The 22,251-nt window shown below is 43.0% G+C and overlaps 1 protein-coding gene across 1 annotated transcript; it reads left to right on the top strand.

Moving 5' to 3' along the window:
• The first annotated feature begins 3,511 nt into the window (after positions 1 to 3,511).
• Positions 3,512 to 21,937, top strand: LOC309568568 (somatostatin-2). The gene is made up of 2 exons (XM_082274266.1): positions 3,512 to 3,678; positions 21,596 to 21,937. The coding sequence occupies exons 1-2, from the start codon at positions 3,577 to 3,579 to the stop codon at positions 21,803 to 21,805; spliced, it is 312 nt and encodes a 103-aa protein (XP_082130392.1). The 5' UTR covers positions 3,512 to 3,576; the 3' UTR covers positions 21,806 to 21,937.
• The last annotated feature ends 314 nt before the right edge of the window (positions 21,938 to 22,251 follow it).

Genomic DNA, 22,251 nt, shown 5'->3' with positions numbered 1-22,251 from the left:
AGGAGCTCCCAGGACGCATTGCAGGACAGGAAGGGACGCCGTGGGCCGCGGCTGCAGAGGGAGGAAGTGGAAGGAAGGTAAGTATATTTTCTTCTGAAACAAGGTAAGTAAAAAAAAAAAAAAATCGGGAATATCCAATTGTTTTTCAGGTGACACTAAGGAAGCGGATGGCACAAAATCTATTGTGACGATTTTGCGGCCGGAACTCCCCTTTAAAGTAGCATAGTGCCGCATAGCAAAAATGGCATAGTCATGAAGGGGGTAAAATCTTCCGGAGCTGAAGTGGTTAAAGTGGAACTTCACTCTCCCAATCAACATTAACTATTTTTAATCCTCATGCTGATAGTATTAGTAAATAGATAGGAAATATATTGCACTTTTTTGTTTTAAACTTCGTTTTTTTTTTACATTTCTTCAGTTACTTCCTGGTTTTCTTGCCTAGGCAACTGATGTCTTCAGAATAGGAGGCAGGTTTTCTCAGCTAAACACACCCTTCTGAATGCATGCTTAAGCTAAGGGTAGATGGATTCCAGGAAGTAAATGCTACATGAATCATTTGCCCTTATTCAAGATGGCCATGACTAGAAATGCTAGGGGCTGTTTTTTAGAATACAGCATGGAAACATGGATGGATGGAGGAGTTTTCTTTGAATAATAAAAATTAATCAAATAGCGTTCTCAGTTTGTGGTGCTCAGACGCACTGTAATTCCACTTTAACCTAATACCAACATAATCTAAAAACCACATAAAAATCTGGATCATAAACCAGATTAAATCACCCGCAGGCTGAACAAAATAAATCTACTACTGTATGGCCAGTTTATAAATCACTTGCTTCGTTTCTTTTCAGGCACTTTACAATTGTTTAAGGAAGGTTGGGCAAGTGTTTTTTTTGCACATGGCTCAGGAATTTCCAAGCAAGGGTGGACGGGGCGGACAGTTTCCTGGATGATCGCTTCTGGCAGACGCGGTGCAGCCTTTTTTTACAAGGCATCAGAGCGGCCCTGGGGGCAACTGCCATCCTACCCCCAGGCTGCTCTTATGCCCTGTAAAAAAGGCTGCACCGCTTCTGCAAGTGATCAGTGAGGAAACTGTCAGGAGGAGACCCGGCCAGGATTACACAGAGCGGGGATCTCCCACTGAGACACATCTTGGGTAAGAAATGCTGGCCACTGTCAAACAAAGTCACACTGGTCCAGGAGGCGGGACTTTGTTTGATAGTGGCCGGCGTTTCATCTCCAAGCTGTGTCACAGTGGAGATCCCCGCTTTGTGTGATCTGGCCCGCAATCCTCCCAATTTCTCCCTGTGATCCCTGCTGCATTATTGGGCACTAATGAGGCTGCACCAATGGTCACTGATGAGGCTGCTCTTATGGGCAGTGATAGGCTGCATTGATGGGCACTGATGATGCTGCACTGATGGGCACAGTTGAGGTTGGACTGATGGGCACTGATAGGCTGCACTGATAAGGCTGCACTGATGGGTACTGATAGGCTTCATTGATGGGCAGTGATAAGGCTGCACTAATGGCCACTGATGAAGCAGCACTGATAAGCTGCACTGATATGCTGCACTGATGGGCACTAATAGGCTGCATTGATGGTCATTTATTAGGCTGCACTGATGGCCACTGATGAGGTGGCAATGATGGGCACTGATAAACTGCACTGATTAGGCTGCATTGATAAGGCAGCACTGATATTCTGCACTGATGGGGCGGCACTGATGGGCACTGATGAGCCTGAACCGATGGGCTGCATTGATAAGCAGTGATGAGCACCGATGAGGCTGCATTGATGGCTACTGGTAGCCTGCACTGATAAGGCTGCACTGATGGGCACTGATAGGATGCACTGATGGGCACTGATAGGATGCACTGATGGGGTACTGATAATCCGCACTGATGGGGCTGCACTGATAAGGCAGCACTGATATGCTGCACTGATGGGCACTAATGGGCTACACTGATGGTCATTTATTAGGCTGCACTGATGGCCTATTGATAAGGTGGCAATGATGGGCACTGATAAGCTGCACTGATGGGGCTGCACTGATAGGGCAGTACTGATAAGGCAGCACTGATATGCTGCACTGATGGGCACTAATAGGCTACACTGATGGTCATTTATTAGGCTGCACTGATGGCCACTGATGAGGTGGCAATGATGGGCACTGATAAGCTGCACTGACGAGGCAGCACTAATAGGCTGCACTGATGGTGATTTATTAGGCTGCACTGATGGCCACTGATGAGGTGGCAACGATGGGCACTGATAAGCTGCATTGATGAGACTGCACTGAAATGCTGCACTGATGGGGCAGCACTGATGAGCCGGAACTAATGAATCTGCATTGATGGGCACTGATAGGCTGCACTGATGAGACTGCACTGATGGGCGCTGATAAGGGGGCACTGATGAGGCTGGTCGTGAGGGTACTGATATGCTTTATGTTAATATTGTTAAAGTTAACTTAATTCTGCATAAAACATTTAACAGTGTCATTTTTAAGTCTTAAGGCCTGGCTAGCAGATCATGACTTGAAGTTTTGAGCCCTACTGTAAAGAATACAAGTGTGAACATTAGAAAGAATGGGATTCTGCAGATAAGGGTCATACACACAATGAGATTATCAGAAGAATAATCGTCCAGTTTTTTTTTTTTTTTTTTTTGCATGCTGATCTTATATGGAAAATTAAGAGGTTACTTAATTTACAAAAAACCTCATAGGACAGAATACAGCTTCGATGGTGATGTAATGTATTATATTTGTATCGTATTTTCAGACGAAAACTGTACTAATTGAATTCAAATCGTACAATCTGTTATCGTGCAGCAAATATTTTCATGTTTGTCCCTTCAGATTGGTTCGAAAGAACTGTCATGATCGCAGTGCTGGGACAAGGTCATCCAGCGCCCTGGGCAAGGATGCCAAACTGTGCCCCCCCTTCCCTTAGGGTTAGGGTCAAAGCACCCCCCCAATCCCTGCAATAAACCATTGCACCCAGGGCAACCGTTCCTCCTGCCCACCCCTTGTCTCGGCCCTGCATGATCGGCTCTCAAATGCTGTCTGTGTACTAACGATCAGATTATCGCACAATCGCTTCCAAAGCGATGTTTTTCCTATGATTTTCTGATCGTGTGTACTAGACATTAGTGTAATCAGGTGTGAGCTGAAGAAAACTCAAACGTGAATGGCAACTAAAGAACACCCCCCCCCCCCCCCCAACTGATTGATTGCAGGCCGATTGATTTAATTCTTTATTTTATCACTCTCCTTTAGATGAGTTAGAAAGATATTGTATATAAATATAAAACAGGTCATGCACATCAATATTGTCTCAGATGTAACCCATATGGCTGCTAAAAGTTTATCTTCACGGCGAGTCCTGATCCAATCGTTTATTCTCCCTCTAGACGCTGAGACCGCCTGACCCTGACTGTACAACTTTTATTATTTGTCCACGGACGTCACATTAGGGAAGGTATAAAAGGAGGGTATTCTTCAGACTGTGCTCATTCTTACTCCGTCTTCTCTCCCCCCTCTACGCTGCTCTCCGTCAACTTGTATCACAATGCTGGGCTCTGCAGGGACCCTGCTGCTGCTCCTCCTCGCCTGGGGGGCCAGAGCTTTATCGCAGCCAGACGACAACCGGATAACAACGGGACGCAACCAGGTGAGAGACAAAACCATCAATTATCCCAGCGTCATCTCCCATCAATCCCAATTTCACTCATCTGCAGCAACTGCTTTCAGGGTACCATCCACCTTCCTGGGAAATGATGGGGTGATGCTAGCAAGGGCGCCTTTTATCATTTACTAAGAAGATAACACTGATATTAACCAAGACACATTGACCCATTTCCCCCCTGTTTGTCTATTTAGGTAGGACAGATTTAATAATAAGTTGGAAGGAGAACTTTTTACATTCTTTTCACATTTAGGCTCCATGCACACTCATTTTTTTAAAAAAGCTTTTGAGCAATTAATTTTATGCTTCTTGAAGCAGAGTTATCCTACATGTCATGAGTGCTCAACCTGGGGCCATTCTGCCATTTTTTTTTTAGTTTTTAGTATGCATGTAGCCTTAATTATTTGGTATATATCATGAGTGCTCAACCTGGGGCCCTCCAGCTGTTGCAGAACTACAAATCCCATGAGGTATGTCAGTTACAAGCATGACTCCCAAAGGTAGAGGCATGATGGGACTTGTAGTTCCAAAAAAGCTGGAGGTCCACAGGTTTAGCACCCATGCTATATGTCCTTGCACACTATTTTAGCCTAGAAGCATTTTTGAAGCTTCAGTTTCTAGAAGCGGAAAAAAAATATTTTTTTTGGCGTTTTTGGGAGCAATTTGCAAGCAGAAAAAAAGCTGCAAGGTCCTAGCTGCTGCTAACTAATGCTAACTGCTGCTTAAATGCTGCTAAAAGCAAGCACAAAAACATTATTATTTTTCTTGCAGTTTTTTTCTAGTTTATAGTATGCATATAGCCTTAATTATTTGGTATATGTCATGAGTGCTCAACCTGGGGCCCTCCAGCTGTTGCAGAACTACAAATCCCATGAGGTATGTCAGTTACAAGCATGACTCCCAAAGGTAGAGGCATGATGGGACTTGTAGTTCCAAAAAAGCTGGAGGTCCACAGGTTTAGCACCCATGCTATATGTCCTTGCACACTATTTTAGCCTAGAAGCATTTTTGAAGCTTCAGTTTCTAGAAGCAGAAAAAAAAATCTTTTTTTTGGCGTTTTTGGGAGCAATTTGCCAGCAGAAAAAAAAGCTGAAAGGTCCTAGCTGTTGCTAACTGCTGCTAAAATGCTGCTAAAAGCAAGCACAAAAAAATGACTCCCAAAGGCAGAGGCATGATGGGACTTGTAGTTCTGCAACAGCTGGAGGACCACAGGTTTAGCACCCATGCTATATGTCCATGCACACTATTTCAGTCTAGAACCTTCAGTTTCTAGAAGCGGAAAAAAAATATATTTTTTTATTTTTCTTTTTGGCGTTTTTGGGAGCAATTTGCCAGCAGAAAAAAAGCTGAAAGGTCCTAGCTGCTGCTAACTGCTGCTAAAATGCTGCTAAAAGCAAGCACAAAAACGTTATTATTTTTCATGCAGTTTTTTTCTGCCATTTTTTTTAAGTTTATAGTATGCATGGAGACGTAATTATTTGTTATATGTCATGAGTGCTCAACCTGGGGCCCTCCAGCTGTTGCAGAACTACAAATCCCATGAGGTATGTCAGTTACATACCTCATGGGATTTGTACCAAATGCAGAGGCATGATGGGACTTGTAGTTCCCCAACAGCTGGAGGACCACAGGTATAGCACCCATGCTATATGTCAGTGATGGCGAACCTTGGCACCCCAGATGTTTTGGAACTACATTTCTCATGGTGCTCTACTACACTGCAGAGTGCATGGGCATCATGAGGAATGTAGTTCCAAAATCTCTGGGGTGCCAAGGTTATATGTCCTTGCACACTATTTCAGTCTAGAAGCATTTTTGAAGCTTCAGTTTCTAGAAGCGGAAAGAAAAAAAAAATATATATTTTTTTTTGCGTTTTTGGGAGCAATTTGCCAGCAAAAAAAAATCTGAAAGGTCCTAGCTGCTGCTAACTACTGCTAACTGCTGCTTAAATGCTGCTAAAAGCAAGCACAAAAACGTTATTATTTTTCATGCAGTTTTTTTCTGGCATTTTTTTTTCGTTTATAGTATGCATGGAGACTTAATCATTTGTTATATGTCATCAGTGCTCAATCTGGGGCCCTCCAGCTGTTGCAAATCCCATGAGTTATGTCAGTTACAGGCATGACTCCCAAAGGTAGAGGCATGATGGGACTTGTAGTTCCGCAATAGCTGGAGGTCCACAGGTTTAGCACCCGTGCTATATGTCCATGCACACTATTTCAGTCTAGAAGCATTTTTGAAGCTTCAGTTTCTAGAAACGGAAAAAAAAAATCTTTTTTTTTTTTTTTGGTGTTTTTGGGAGCAATTTGCCAGCAGAAAAAAAGCTGAAAGGTCCTAGCTGCTGCTAAAATACTGCTAAAAGCAAGCACAAAAACTTTATTATCAGTATTTTTCATCCAGTTTTTTTTCTGCCATTTTTGTAAATTTATAGCATGCATGGAACCTTAATCATTTGTTTTAGGTTTTTATATTGCAGTCGTGCTGAGAACGCTTTAATACTTAAGTTTGGTATTAATATTTACTACTTCAAATAGTAAAATTGTAGTGCTGCAGGATTTCCTTTCCGATGCATTTATTAATTTCCGTTTCTTATATAGCACAGACAATTAATTTACTGTACATTCCTAGCATAGGTGTGCGCAGACCATAGCATTAGGGTGTGCACCCCAAAGCTCAAACACACATGCATGTGTGTATATGTGTGTGTATATACAGAGCCGGTGCTACCACTAGGCAAACTAGGCGGCCGCCTAGGGCGCACTACCACCTAGGGCACAGCCATGGCCAGTGCCACATTCCTCTCCTGTCACCTCCTCATCCCCAGTGGATGTCCCCTCTAGAGAGGGGGGCACTTTGTATATAACAGGGTGTGTAGGGTTAAAGGGGGGGCAGTGTGTATATGAAGGGGGGTGTAGGGTTAGAGGGGCAGTGTGTGCAGGAAAGGGGTGTAGCAGTGTGCAGTGTTTAAAAGGGGGGGCATTAAGTACAGGAAAGTGGGCAATGTGTATAGTTATTTTTTTTTGGGGGGGGGGGTGCAAGTAGCTGGTCTTGCCTAGGGTGCCAAATAGTCTAGCACCAACCCTGTGTATATATATATATATATATATATATATATATATATATATATATATAGCTGAGGGCAATTGACAGTGTCAGTAGAGCAGTGGACAATGTTAGTAGGGCAGGGGTTGGTGTCAGTAGAGCAAAGGATGATGTCAGTAGTGCAGAGATTGGTGTTAATAGATTATTTCTAATATTTTTTTAATTATTATTTTTTTTTGTTACAATTTTACAATATTTAAAAAAAAAAAAAAAAAAAAGAATATCTGTCCTCTGTCCTAAAAGTAAGAAATCAGGGGTATGTTTAGATCCCTGATATTTCACCAAAGCCCCCCAATGGGGCATTGGGGGGCTTTGGTGAAATATCAGGGATCTAAACAGACCCCTGATGTCTTACTTTTAGGATAGACAACAGATATTCCCCAGTCCCTTTCTCTGCAGCCAAGCAACAGGGAGAATCTGCACAGCACAGGGTCAATAGGGTGCTCATAGGCACACCTGGCACACCTATGATTCCTATCAGTCCCTGCTCTCAAGGAGCTTACAATCTAAGGTCCCTATCTCATATACTGATACTAGGGCAGGAATCACCTAACCTACCAGCATGTATTTGAAGTGTGTTAGGAAACATATGCAAGTACAGGGAGAACATGCAAACACATGCAGATAGTGTCCTGACCAAGATTTAAGCCAGGATCCCCAGTGCTGCAAGGCAGAAGCACTAATGACTAAGGCTGGCCATACATTATACAATTTTCTTTACATGTACCAAAACCATGTAATATGAGGCCAAACGTAAACACTTTGAATTTGTATGCAAGCAGGCAGGTCCTTGCACTACATAGTTGAAGGTAAATCTAAAGGAAATTGAACAAGAAAATTGTTCAATGTAAGGCAAGCTTAAGCCATTTAAAAAATGCCATTATTATTATTATTATACAAGTAATTAAAACAGTTTATAAAAAATGATATACCAATATGTTTTTGTTTTATGTTCATAACTACAATTTTGTTCTATATCTATATACTTTCTATTTTATTTATATTTAACATATATAGAGAAAATGGGGAAATTACATGTAAAAACAGATTTATGCAGAGTTTACAGCAGCTGACCCAGAGCCATAAACCATAGCCCAGAGAGTCCACAATAATAATTTTTTAACCACTTTAAGACCGGAAGGACCGGAAGGATTTGCCCCCTTAACCACTTAAGCCCCGGAAGATTTTACCCCCATTCCGACCAGGGGGTATTTTGCGATTCGGCACTGCGTGATTTTAACGGACAATTGCGCGGTCGTGCGACGCTGTACCTAAACGAATTTGGCGTCCTTTTTTTCCCACAAACAGAGCTTTCTTTTGGTGGTATTTGATCACCTGTGCGATTTTTTGATCACGCGCTATAAACAAAAAAAGAGCGTCAATTTTGCAAAAATAGCAATATTTTTCACATTTTTTTATATGAAATTACCCCCCAAAAAAATGTAAAAATCAAAATTTTTTAACATTTTCGGCCAATTTGTTTTATGCTACCTATGTTTGGTAAAAAAAAACGCAAAAAGCGTATTTTGATTGGTTTGCGCAAAAGTTATCGCGTTTACTAACAAAGGGAAAGATTTTTGTCATCTTTGTTGTTTTTTTTTTAACGCGTAATGGCGGCGATCTGCGATTTTTTTTGCGGTACTGCGACATTGCGGCGGACAGATCGGACCCTTGACTGACATTTTTGACACTTTTGGGGGTACCAGTGACATTACTACAGTAATCAGTGCTATATATATGCACTGTTACTGTAAAAATACACTGGTAGTGAAGGGGTTAACTTTATTTGGGAGGGAGGGGCTGTGTGTGTCCCTAGGGGCGTGCTTTCTACTGTGATTGGCTGTGGCTTGAGCTGTAAGGACACTGATCAACGGATCTACATAGCTCTTACACATAGCTCTACAGCGAGGAGAATGACAGGTGGCTTGTTTACACAAGCTGCCTGACATTCTCCCTCTCCCCCGCCGATCGCCGAGTGGCCGGCGGACATCGGGTCCGCTGGTCACACGCGTGGGGGGGTCCGTGACCACGCGGGAGCGGGAGCGCGCCTCCGGCGGCGCGCTCTCGCTCCCTAGACCCTCACAAGCAAGCAACGTAGCCCTACGTTAGTTTGCCTGTGAGGGGCTGACCGCCGACGTAGATAGTCGTGCGGCGGTCGGCAAGTGGTTAATGACCAGGCCAATTTTTTCAACATGGCACTGAGTGACTTTAACTGACAATTGCGCGGTCATGCAATGCTGTACCCACCTGTGTGATTTTTATTTTTTGCGCTATACACAAAAAATTGCAACAACTCTGAAAAAAAAAAAACAATATTTTTCACATTCTGCTATATAACATCCCCCCCCCCCCCCAATAAAACTCAAAAATCTAATTTTTTTTAACATTTTAGGCCAATTTGTGTTCTGCTACATATTTTTGGTAAAAAATCGCAATAAGCGTATTTTGATTGGTTTGCGCAAAAGTTATTGCGTCTACTAACTACGGGAAAGATTTCTGTAATTTTTTTTACTAGTAATGGCGGCGATCTGCGATTTTTTGCGGGACTGCGGCATTTTGGCGGACAGATCGGACCCCTGACTGACATTTTTGACACTTTTGGGGGGACCAGTGACATTACTACAGTAATCAGTGCTAAAAATATGCACTGTTACTGTAATAATGACACTGGCAGGGAAGGGGTTAACATTGTGGGTGATCAAGGGGTGAAATATGAGCCTAGGGGAGTGATTCTAACTGTGGAGGGGCGTGGCTTGTGAAATGACCATAGAGACCCGTGTTCCTATAGAATGCCAGAAGTCTGCCAAGCAAAATAGGTGAGTTGGAAGCTCTGGTGCATGAGGAGAACTATGATTTAATTGGTATTGCTGAATCTTGGCTTCATTCTTCACATGACTGGGCTAGTAATATTCCTGGCTATGTTCTCTTTCACAAAGACAGGGTAAAACGGAGGGGTGGTGGTGTCTGTCTCTATGTGAGAAGTGATCTCAAAGTGAGTGTGAAAGATGACCTAGTTGATGGAGAGTGTGCTGAGTCTGAAGCAGTATGGGTTGAAATGTACATGGGTGTGCGTAATACAAAGAGTATCATTGGAGTTTGTTATAGACCTCCCAGTATTAACCACTTTACCACTGAGTACTGTAGTACTACTGCGGCAAAGTGGCTCATTATCGTCTGACGACGTAGTACTACGTCGTCAGACACTCCCCTTGTGGGCGGCGCGCGCGCGCCGCCGGAGGCTCGCTCCCGCTGTTTTCAGTCACAGCGGGAGTTGGGCCAGGGGAGGAGCAGCGGCGATCGCCTCTGCTCTTCCCCGATCGTCGGGGATCTAGTGTGGAGATCCGCCTGCTTGTGTAAACACAAGCGGGCGGATCTCCCAAGTGACAGGCAGGGTCAGATTTCAGGGTTCAGCATAGCTGAACCCTGGATCTGTCCTTGTGTCACACAGTCACCTCCCCCCCACACGTCAGTAAGCACCAGGCATACATTAACCCCTCCCTCTCCAATAAAATTAACCCCTTCCCTGCCAGTGTAATTTTTACAGTAACAGTGCATATTTATAGCACTGATTACTGTAGTAATGTCACTGGTACCCCCAAAAGTGTCAAAAATGTCAGTCAAGGGTCCGATCTGTCCGCCGCAATGTCGCAGTCCCGCAAAAAAAATCGCAGATCGCCGCCATTACGCGTTAAAAAAAAAAACACCAAAAATTACAGAACTCTTTCCCTTTGTTAGTAAACGCAATAACTTTTGCGCAAACCAATCAAAATACGCTTATTGTGAATTTTTTTACCAAACATAGGTAGCAGAAAACAAATTGGCCAAAAATTAAAAAAAATTTTGATTTTTACATTTTTTTGGGGGGAATTTCATATAAAAAAAATGTGAAAAATATTGTTGTTTTTTCAAAATTTACGCTCTTTTTTTGTTTATAGCGCAACAAGTAAAAATCGCACAGGTGATCAAATACCACCAAAAGAAAGCTCTGTTTGTGGGGAAAAAAGGACGTAAAGTTCGTTTGGGTATGGCTTTGCACAACCGCGCAATTGTCAGTTAAAGTCGCACAGCGCCGAATCGCAAAAAGTGGCCTAGACGTAAGACAGCAAAATGCTCTAGTGGTAAAGTGGTTAATGAGGAGGTGGAGGCACAGATAGAAAGGGCTGCAAGGGCTGGGACAGTGTTAATAATGGGGGATTTTAACTACCCAGGCATTGACTGGAGTAATGGCACTACTGTTGGAACAGTTAAAGGGCAAAGTTTTATAAACCTATTACAAGACAATTTTATGGTGCAGTTTATTGAAACCCGGACTAGAAATAATGGTCTGCTGGACCTGGTAATCTCAAACCATGCAGAGCTTATTACCAATATTCATATAAAAGAACAGCTGGGTAGCAGTGACCATAATATGATTTCATTTAATGTTAGCTGTAAGCAACAAACGCATACAAGAAATATAAAAACACTTAACTTTAAGATTTTCCAAGGATGAGGGCTGCTCTCCAGGATTTAGACTGGGAGGGAATTTTGGCATTGATGAGCACAGAAAAGAAATGGGAATTCTTCAAAAAAACTGTATGCGAACTCACTGCAAAGTATATTCCCATGGGTAATAAGTTTAAAACGATAAAAATAAAACCTATGTGGCTCATGGCCAAAGTTAAAAAAAGCTATGAATAATAAGAAAAGTGCTTTTAAAAAATATAAAAATGAAGGAACACTATCATTGTTTAATTGTTACAAAGAATATAACAGAATATGTAAAAAGAAAATCAAGGAATCAAAAATAGAAAATGAACGACAGATTGCAAAAGATAGTAGGATAAACCCCCAAAAATTCTTAAAGTATATTAATAGTAAAAAGGTTAGGTCTGAGCATGTAGGCCCTTTACAAAATATTCTGGAATGGGTGACTGGGGAGAAAGAGAAGGCAACGTTATGAAATACTTTTTTCAGCTCTGTGTATACAAAGTAGCATGGGGGAGCTCATGACCATAATGAGGACGGTATTGACAAAGCCCCAAATGATCCACAGTGGCTCAAAAGTGATATGATCCAGAAATATTTAGACAGAATAATTGGGGATAAAGCACCTGGACCAGATGGCATCCACCCATGCATCCTTAAAGGATTGAGCTCTTTCATTTCAAAGCCTTTGTTTCTAATTTTTAGGGACTTGTTAAGGACTGGAATAGTACCACTGGATTAGCGTAGGGCCAATGTGGTGCCTATATTTAAAAAGGGATCAAAGTCTTTGCCAAGTATCTATAGACCTGTTAGTTTACCTTCTATAGTCGGGAAGATGCTGGAGAGTTTAATAAAAGACCACATAGATGAGTTTAAAAAATATTTTAATATTTTAAAAATATTTTAAGCAACAGACAGCATGGATTAATGAAAGGCAGAAGTTGTCAAACAAACCTGATTTCTTTTTATGAGGAGGTAAATAAAACCTTGGACAGAGGGGTGGCTGTGGACGTAGTATATTTGAATTTTGCGAAAGCGTTTGACAAATGTGTAAGGTAAAGTCTACAGGCTTAGAAAGATCAGTTTGTAAATGGATAGAAAAAGATAGAATTTGGAGAGTAGTGGTTAATGATTCTTACTCTGAATGGTGTAAGGCCGGGGTCCTCAATAGGCGGACTCCGGGCCGCCCCCGGACCCACACGGACTTCAATCTGGACCGCCGAAGCAAAATGTCACTCTGCATTAATAGGGGCACGCACATGGTCACTCTGCATTAATGGGGGCACGCACATGATCACTCTGCATTAATGGGGGCACGCACATGGTCACTCTGCATTAATGGGGGCACGCACATGGTCACTCTGCATTAATGGGGGCACGCACATGGTCACTCTGCATTAATGGGGGCACGCACATGGTCACTGTGCATTAATGGGGGCATGCACATGGTCACTCTGCATTAATAGAGGCATGCACATGGTCACTCTGCATTAATGGGGGCACGCACATGGTCACTCTGCATTAATGGGGGCACGCACATGGTCGCTCTGCATTAATGGGGGCACGCACATGGTCGCTCTGCATTAATGGGGGCACGCACATGGTCGCTCTGCATTAATAGGGGCACATGGTCGCTCTGCATTAATAGGGGCATGCACATGGTCACTCTGCATTAATGGGGGCACGCACACTGGTCGCTCTGCATTAACGGGGGCACGCACATGGTCGCTCTGCATTAATAGGGGCACGCACATGGTCGCTCTGCATTAATGGGGGCATGCACACAGGTCGCTCTGCATTAATGGGGGCACGCACATGGTCGCTCTGCATTAATAGGGGCACGCACATGGTCGCTCTGCATTAATGGGGGCACGCACATGGTCGCTCTGCATTAATAGGGGCACGCACATGGTCGCTCTGCATTAATGGGGGCATGCACACTGGTCACTCTGCATTAATGGGGGCACGCACACTGGTCGATCTGCATTAATGGGGGCACGCACATGGTCGCTCGGCATTAATGGGGACACGCACATGGTCGCTCTGCATTAATGGGGACACGCACACTGGTCGCTCTGCATTAATGGGGGGCACGCACGCTGGTCGCTCTGCATTGGATGGGGGCAAGTTTTGGGGAATGCCTTTTTTTGTTGTTGGCGTTCTGTATTTGGAATTTGACGGTCACTTTTCCAGACCTCGGACTGAATGGAAAATTTGTAAGTGGACCTTTCAAGTTTACATTTGAGTACCCCTGGTGTAAAGTTATCAGGGGTGTACCCCAGGTTCAGTGTTGGGATCCTTACTTTTTAATATCTTTATAAATTATATTGGGTCTGGGATTAAAAGTACCATTTCAGTCTTTGCAGATGACACCAAGCTTTGCAGTGGAATAACGTCCTTACAGGATGTCTCCAACCTACAAGCTGACCTCAATGCACTGTTTCATTGGACAACTATGTGGCAAATGAGGTTTAATGTTGATAAATGTAAAGTTATAAACTTGGGGCTAAGAATATGCATGCATCATACATACTAGGGGGAGTACAACTAGGGAATTGTTCTTTAAATACTGCAGGTTTTTTTGACAAACAAAGCCTATGTTACATATATATATATACAGTATATATATATATATATATATATATATATATATATATATTTACCTATGGCCAATTCATAACTAGTTTATCCATCGCAATGTGGTCACAACTGTCACCATCCAAGAAGATCCATCCACCATTCCATCCATCAGTCACTCCGTCCATCCATCCATCCACTCATCCATCTATGCACCCATATATCCATCATTCCATCCATCGCTCCATCCATCCACCCATTCATCCATCATTCCATTCATCTGTCCATCCATTCATCTGTCTGTCCATCCCTCAGTCCATCCACCCATTCGTCCATCCATGTATCCATTATTCCATCCATCAGTCCATCCACCAATAACTTTGTCCATCCACCCATTTATTCGTCATTCCATCCATATATCAATCCACCCATCCATTATTCAATCCTCCCATCCATCCAAAAAAAGTTTAGTATTCTGGGGGCAACTTATTTATTTAAATGCTTGAATTTTCAATACATGCAGTTCTAGGAATGCTTACATCCCAAACACAGCAGGACTTTTTGTAAAGTTAGGGAAATGAGTGTTTATTGCCTGTAGCTACCAATCAGCTGCTATATTGTCCCTCTTGGGCTGCAGAAATGAAAGCTGTAATCTGCAGGACACAAATGTGTACAGCGTCTCTTGCAAGGGGTCATGTACACTCTTGTGAATTGTCACCAATGGCTTTGTTAACCGATATACGATTATACTGCGGCAGGCAGCCACTCCTGCGCCAACCGCCATAGCTATATGTCGGCCAGGCGCAGGAGGCTAGGGGTGAGCACGCACCCCTGGCAGCGCGCTCCCACCCCCGCTCGTCAGCGGGGAAGCCGATACAGCAGGCAGGCGGCTCTGATTGCCGCCTGACACCCGCAATCGTTCCCCGTTGTAAGCGAGTGGAAACTCGGGAAAGCGTCAACCTTTTGTCCTTGTCCGTGATGTTTTGATGTCCAGTTTTGGATCTACAGTGGTGAATAAACTTCACATGTTCACTTACATCGGTGTGAGGTCATCACTTTGTGTTTGAAGTTCCTTCATAGGTGACTATGGGTTCCTTGAGCTGTAAGCAATGGCAGATCTTGATCTCCCACATACACTGGGGGGTGATTTTCCACCAGCATCCGGTGTAAGGGATTACTTCTACATGGACCAGAAATGTAAGAGGGCTCTTTTCAATGGGCCGCCAATGTAAGAGGGCACTTCTCCACTGGCCTCTAGTATAGGGAGACACTATAATTTTCACAGCCTATGTTTCTTTTTAACAGGTACCATAATTCATTATATGTAATTTTAAAGAGTAATTAGGGTTAAGTTGGAATTCTACTATAAGATCAGACATAATGAAAAAAGTTGGTTCTTAACTGTTTCTTAGAAAACATAAAAGCAAAAAATGTACCATTTCTTTATGGTCAAAATGTCGAAAAAGGCTGGATTAGATAGAGATAAATAGATAGATAGATAGATAGATAGATAGATAGATAGATAGACAGACAGACAGACAGACAGACAGACAGACAGACACAGGAGATTAGATAGATAGATAGATAGATAGATAGATAGATAGATAGATAGATAGATAGATAGATAGATAGATAGATAGATAGATAGATAGATAGATAGATAGATAGATAGATAGATAGATAGAGAAGTTAACAAGGTCGCACATTTTTATAGGGAGCAGGTACCTTTTTTGAGACACCCACTCCCACCTCCTCAATTCTTGTTTAAGGAAGAATTATATACGTTTAACCCCCCCATTCCCCCCCCCCCCCAACCTCCCTTGCACAGCCTCCAGGGATACATCATAAGTCTCAGGAGGCTGTAGGGCCATTCTAATAGTCGCACATGTGCAATGGGAAGCTGTAAGACGTTAGGAAGTCATATTTTAATGAAACCTAAGATATCTGGGATTCCATTCAAATAGCAGGTCTGGATAAAATGTTAAGGGCTTTGGGCAAAATTAGTTGATTTGATGGCAAAAAAAGAATCTTCTAATGAACACATTTTCAGAATTACAAATGTTCAAATAAAATCCAATCTTGAATGGACAGCTTTACAATTACTAACTTGACAGCACAGTAGCTACGTGGTTAGTGCTTCTGTCTAGCAACCCTTAGGATTGTTGGTTCAAATCCCAACCACAGCCCTACCTGCATGAATTTTGCATGTTTTCACTGTTCCTGTGTGGGTTTCCTCAAGGTACTCCCAGCTACTCCACTTTCCTCCCAAACTCCAAAGACATGCAGGTAGGTTTACTGGCTCCTGTCTAAAGTGGCCCTAGTATGTGAGTTGGGGATCTTAGATTGTAAGCTCCTTGAGAGCAGGGACGAATGTACTATGTATATGTAAAGTGCTGCATAAATTGACAGTGCTATAGAAGTACCTGTAAGAAATGAAACTAATACAAATGGGATGCATGCTGACCAGTGTGGTAGGCACTGACCACAACCCAATATATAAACTAGACTGAAATGAGCAAATTCAGCTTTCATATGTCATTTTTTTTTTTTTCTTGGATATTTCTCTGTTCTCTTTTATCAGACTAAGGTTACATTGACACAAGCGATTGAGGCCGGTGCAAATTGTAGCGGCTGAAATCTTCTGTTTACAGCTGCGGATGAGAGCGGCTAGCTACATCCGCCGGCCCCATTTACTATAATGACAGGTCGCTGCTGGCTGCAGCTATTTGCGACTCCCACACTATGTGTGCGTCCAGCAGCGATCACCGCAAGTAATCGCTGGCTGTGTGGAGAGCAGCATATAGCTGCAGACACCGGCGACCCGTCATTACAGTGAATGGGGCCGGTGGCTGCAACTAGCTGCTCTCATCCGCAGCTGTAAACAGAAGATTCCAGCCGCTACAATTGGCACCGGCCTTAATCGCTGGTCTCTGAATGTAGACTTATACATTTGTTGAGAGATTTTCAACACTAGAGAAATTCTGGAAAAGTCATTTAAAGTTTTAAGCCTTACAGCTGGTAGGCAATTACAGTTTTTCTAAAAGTCGCAGCTGGCGCCCAACTCATTTAGTAAGAATAATCTTCTCCAGATTACAGTATTTGTCTTTAATTAGAGAGAACAATGATAGTGAGATGAGAGCATTTTTAATTACAAACTAAACATAGAAAGATGTTTTTATAAATGATAAAGAAAACAGTCACGACTGAACCTCTGTAAGAATCTGGATATTTCGTCTTAAAAGACTATAATAATTCAGGCTTTGCCCATGATGGATCTTTGCCTCCGGTCAGATTTTTTTGGCTGTTGTGTCAGGCATCAGAGGTCACCTGAGGGCTGGCATTTTGCCTGGAGTGTCAGGGTTCATAGGTCACTGGAGGTCTGGCATTTTGACTGGAGTGTCAGGGTTCAGAGGTCACCTGAGGACTGGCATTTTGGCTAGTGTCAGGGTTTATAGGTCACTAGAGGTCTGGCATTTTGACTGGAGTGTCAGGGGTCAGAGGTCACTGAAGGTCTGGCATTTTGACTGGAGTGTCAGGGGTCAGAGGTCACCGGAGGTCTGGCATTTTGGCTGGAGTGTCGGAGTTTAGAGGTCACTGGAAGTCTGGCATTTTGGCTGGAGTGTCAGGGTTCAGAGATCACCTGAGGACTGGCATTTTGGCTGAAGTGTCAAGGTTCAGAGGTCATCGGGGGTCTGGCATTTTGGTGGGAGTGTAAGGATTCAGAGGTCACCTGAGGACTGGCATTTTGGCTGGAGTACCAGGGTTCAGAGATAACCATAGGTCTGGAATTTTGGCTGGAGTGTCTGGATTTAGAGGTCATCTGAGGTCTGGCATTTTGGATGGAGTGTCAGGGTTCAGAGGTCACCTGAGGTCTGGCATTTTGGCTGGAGTGTCAGGGTTCAAAGGTCACCTGAGGACTGGCAGTTTGGCTACAGTGTCAGGGTTCAGAGGTCACTGGAGATCTGGCATTTTGGCTGGAGTGTCAGTGCTCAGAGGTCACCTGAGGACTGGCACTTTGGCTGGTGTGTCAGGGTTCAGAGGTCACTGGAGGTCTGGCATTTTGCCTGCAGTGTCAGGGTTCAGAGGTCACTGGAGATCTGGCATTTTGGCTGGAGTGTCTGACAGTAGCCACCTTCTCTTTCTCCTAGCTCTGGAGAGTACATAGCAGTTAGATCCAGTTTACACATAGGGTTGAGTGGTGGTAAAAATGCACAGTTGAGAAGTAAAAGGATATACATGTCACCGCAACATGGGGTGGCAAAAATGATCCCCACTGTTGCATTCGATAGGCAGTACTGCCTGTTAAAACAATATTCTGGGGCACTGATGTCGGGGCATTTTCTACTCCCCGTGGCCACAGTCCGGCCCCTGTTTTAGACAATTGTGCATCTCCAACCTTGTAGTAACAGTTTATCAAAGGTTCTTCTCTGTTCCAGCATGACTGTGTCCCTGTGCACAGAGCCAGCTCCATAAAGCCATGGTTTGATGAGTTCTGTGTGGTGGAACTCAAGTGGCCTGCACAGAGACCTGACCTAAGCCCTGAGAAAACACCTTTGTGATGAATTGGAATGCCAAAATGCGAGCCAGGTCTTCTTATCCAACATCAGTACCTGACGTCACAAAAGCTCTTTTAGGTAAATGGGCATAGCACAGTAAGAATTCTTAAAACAGAAAGTGTTCACATGGATTATTCCATTACATATCCAAAAAAAGGCCTGCTTCTCATTTCAAGACAGTGGGCAGAGCCTTGCAAATCATTCCTTCACACTCCATTAGCCAGATTAACACCCAAAACTGCTGGTGTATAGTGCAAATACAGCCTAATATTAGAGAGCCATTAATTCCTAACTGCATGCAGCTGTTTCAGGTTGCTGCCCATCGCCAGTGCAGAATATGAAAATCAAGGCTTCTATGGAGTAAGATTTGGGACCCAACAAGAGAGTATAACCATACAGGGCTTGGTGAGAAAGGTCTCAAGCAATCAAAAAGCCTTTGCTCTAATTAGTGTGTAGCAGAGTAAGGCTGGGTTCACACTAGCTGCGGCCACGGCTCACAGCAAGGGGTCTGGTGCGTCCCTGTTCTCCATTTCAGGAGCGAATCAGGTCCGAATTTTTGGCTAAGTTCACACCTGAAACGGACCACAGGAACATTTTCCAGAGCGGACCGCGGTAGTCTCAGAGTTGTGTGAACCGGCTCCTTCGAGAGCCAGTCACGCTCTCCTGTCATGCCAATTGGATGCGGATAAACCGCATCCGATTCGCATCAGCGTGAACGCAGCCTAAAGCCTTCTTAGAACGGAAGGTATTCACATCTCATTCCATCACATATCCCAAAAATAGGAGGATTATTTCTAATTTCAGCTAAAAAGGCACACATTCCTACAGATACATTCCATCATTTTATGGAAAGCCTTCCCAGAAGAGTGAAGGACGTTATAGCTGAAAGAGGAGCCAACTCCATATTACTGCCCATGGCTTTAGAATGGGATGTCCAATAAGCTCATACAGGTAGGATGGTCAGGTGCACAAATGTTAGGCCAGTGTACTTTTTATAGATAAGCATTGGACACAAATTCACATTAACCACTTAAGCCCCGGAGGATTTGGCTGCTAAACGACCAGGGGGTATTTTGCGATTCGGCACTGCGTGACTTTAACGGACAATTGCGCGGTCGTGCGACGCTGTACCTAAACAAATTTGACGTCCTTTTTTTCCCACAAACAGAGCTTTCTTTTGGTGGTATTTGATCACCTGTGCGATTTTTACTTTTTGCGCTATAAACAAAAAAAGAGCGACAATTTTGCAAAAATAACAATATTTTTCACATTTTTTTATATGAAGTTCCCCAAAAAAAATGTAAAAATCAAAATTTTTTTAACTTTTTCGGCCAATTTGTTGTATGCTACCTATGTTTTGTAAAAAAAATCGCAAAAAGCATATTTTGATTGGTTTGCGCAAAAGTTATCGCGTTTACAACTTTATTTAGTTTTTTTTAACGCGTAATGGCGGAGATGGCGGAGATCTGCGATTTTTTTTGCGGTACTGCGACATTGCGGCGGACAGATCGGACCCTTGACTGACATTTTTGACACTTTTGGGGTTACCAGTGACATTTCTACAGTAATCAGTGCTATACATATGCACTGTTACTGTAAAAATACACTGGCAGTGAAGGGGTTAACTTTTTTTGAAAGGGAGGGGCTATGTGTGTCCCTAGGGGCATGCTTTCTACTGTGATTGGCTGTGGCTTCAGATGTATGAACGGTGATCAACGGTTCTACATAGTAGAACCGTATGATCATCATTCATACACAGGGGAGAATGACAGGCAGCTTGTTTACACAAGCCGCCTGACTTTCTCCCTCTCCCCCGCCGATCGCAGAGTGACCGGCGGACATCAGGTCCGCCGGTCACACGCGCGGGGGGGTCCGTGACCACGCGGGAGCGGGAGCGCGACTCCGGGGGCGCGCGCTCGCTCCCTAGACCCTCACAAGCAAGCGATGTAGGCCTACGTCAGTTTGCCTGTGAGGGGCTGACCGCCGACGTAGATAGTCGTGCGGCGGTCGGCAAGTGGTTAAGGTCATCACAGAAGACAAGGGGAATAGACTCCCTCAAAAGCTGGTTCTAAAAAGCTCAGTAGATTGCTTTAAAAAAAGCCCTAGATTCTTTCCTAAAAGTACCGTATTTTCCGGCGTATAAGACGACTGGGCGTATAAGACGACTGGGTGTATAAGACGACTGGGCGTATAAGACGACCCCCCTAATTTTCAAGTTAAAACATAGGTTTTGGGCTATACTCACAGTATAAGACTACCCCCCTTCCAAATCAAGGCAACACCATTGAAAAACATCAGATTTCTCATAGCTCTCCAAGGTACCCCAAGTACTGTAATACATGTAATCTCTCATAATATCTCCAAGGTACCCTAAGTATAAGTATTACCAGTAGATGTAATCTCAAGACGCTGGCTGTGCGGGAATCCTGTACCGGAATACCGTATGTACCGTAGCTTCGGCTACATACAGTATACTGCGCTGAGCCAATCACGGAGAGCGATGCATTCCATTATTATTTGCAAAGCCTGCTCGGATTGGCAGAGTCAGAGAGGCGGGCTGATGTTACCCTGCCAATCCGAGCAGGCTTTGCATTCAATATTAGAATACATCGCTCTCCGTGATTGGCTCAGCGCAGTACACTATATGTAGTCGAAGCTACGGTATATACGGTATACCGGTACAGGATTCCCACACAGCCAGCGCCTTGAGAGATTAAATCTACGGGTAATACTTATACTTAGGGTACCTTGGAGATATTATACTCGGCGTATAAGACGACTTTTTGGAGGAGTTTCAAAAGTAGTCTTATACGCCAGAAAATACAGTACATAATATAACTGGATACTAACATTTATAAGTAAAGCTGATCAAGGGAATGTCCGATTGCCTCTTGGGGGATCAGGAAGGAATTTTTTCCCCTGCTGGAGCAAATTGGATCATGCTTTTTTTTTTGGGGGGGGGGTTGTCTTCCTCTTTATCAACTGTGGGTATAGGATTTTATATATATATATATATATGGTTGTTTTCTATTTGTGTGTGTTTCTTTTTTATTTATTTTTTTCCTATGTTGGTTGAACTGGATGGACTTGTGTCTTTTTTAAACTAGATTAATCATGTAACTAAGTAAACCTGACAAGAAACATCCAGGAGCTGTTGTGAATGTGAACGTCCCTAAATCTTGACTTGTTTCCCTTTTTAGGATCTAAATGCAATACAAGAGGATCTCCTCCTGAAGCTGCTCTCAGGATGGACAGACAGCAGGGAAAGTAATTTAGTGGAGGTCGAAAGAAGCGTGCCCGATCCTCCTGAGCCCAAAATCCCCCCATCTGTGAAATTCCCACGCCTGTCTCTGAGGGAACGGAAAGCGCCCTGCAAAAACTTCTTCTGGAAGACATTCACTATGTGCTAAAAATCGCTATTTGTGTTTTATTTTATTTTTTATTTATGGATTTGTGACATTGATAAAGTTTGTAAATAACATGACATCACCCTATGGGGGATTTGTTATTTTCCATTAAACTTAAGGAATCATTCAGCATTGAAGTAGCTTCTTATTTTTCTAAAATGATCAGATTATCCACATACATATATAAATATACATATATATATATATATATATATATATATGTGTATATATATATATATATATATATATATATATATGTGTATATATATATATATATATATATATATATATATGTGTGTGTATATATATATATATATATATATATATATTTTTTATGTTTACAAACTTTTATTGAAAAAAATACTATGGTGGTACAAAGGAAGTTGGCAAATTGTCATAAACATTGGTATCACATAACGTTTACAAAAAATAATTCTTCTTAAGTATTC

The sequence above is a fragment of the Pelophylax lessonae genome (genome assembly GCF_965119305.1).
Source record: "Pelophylax lessonae genome assembly, chromosome: 12".
NCBI lineage: Eukaryota > Metazoa > Chordata > Amphibia > Anura > Ranidae > Pelophylax > Pelophylax lessonae.
This window is presented reverse-complemented; position numbering and strand designations above follow the sequence as displayed.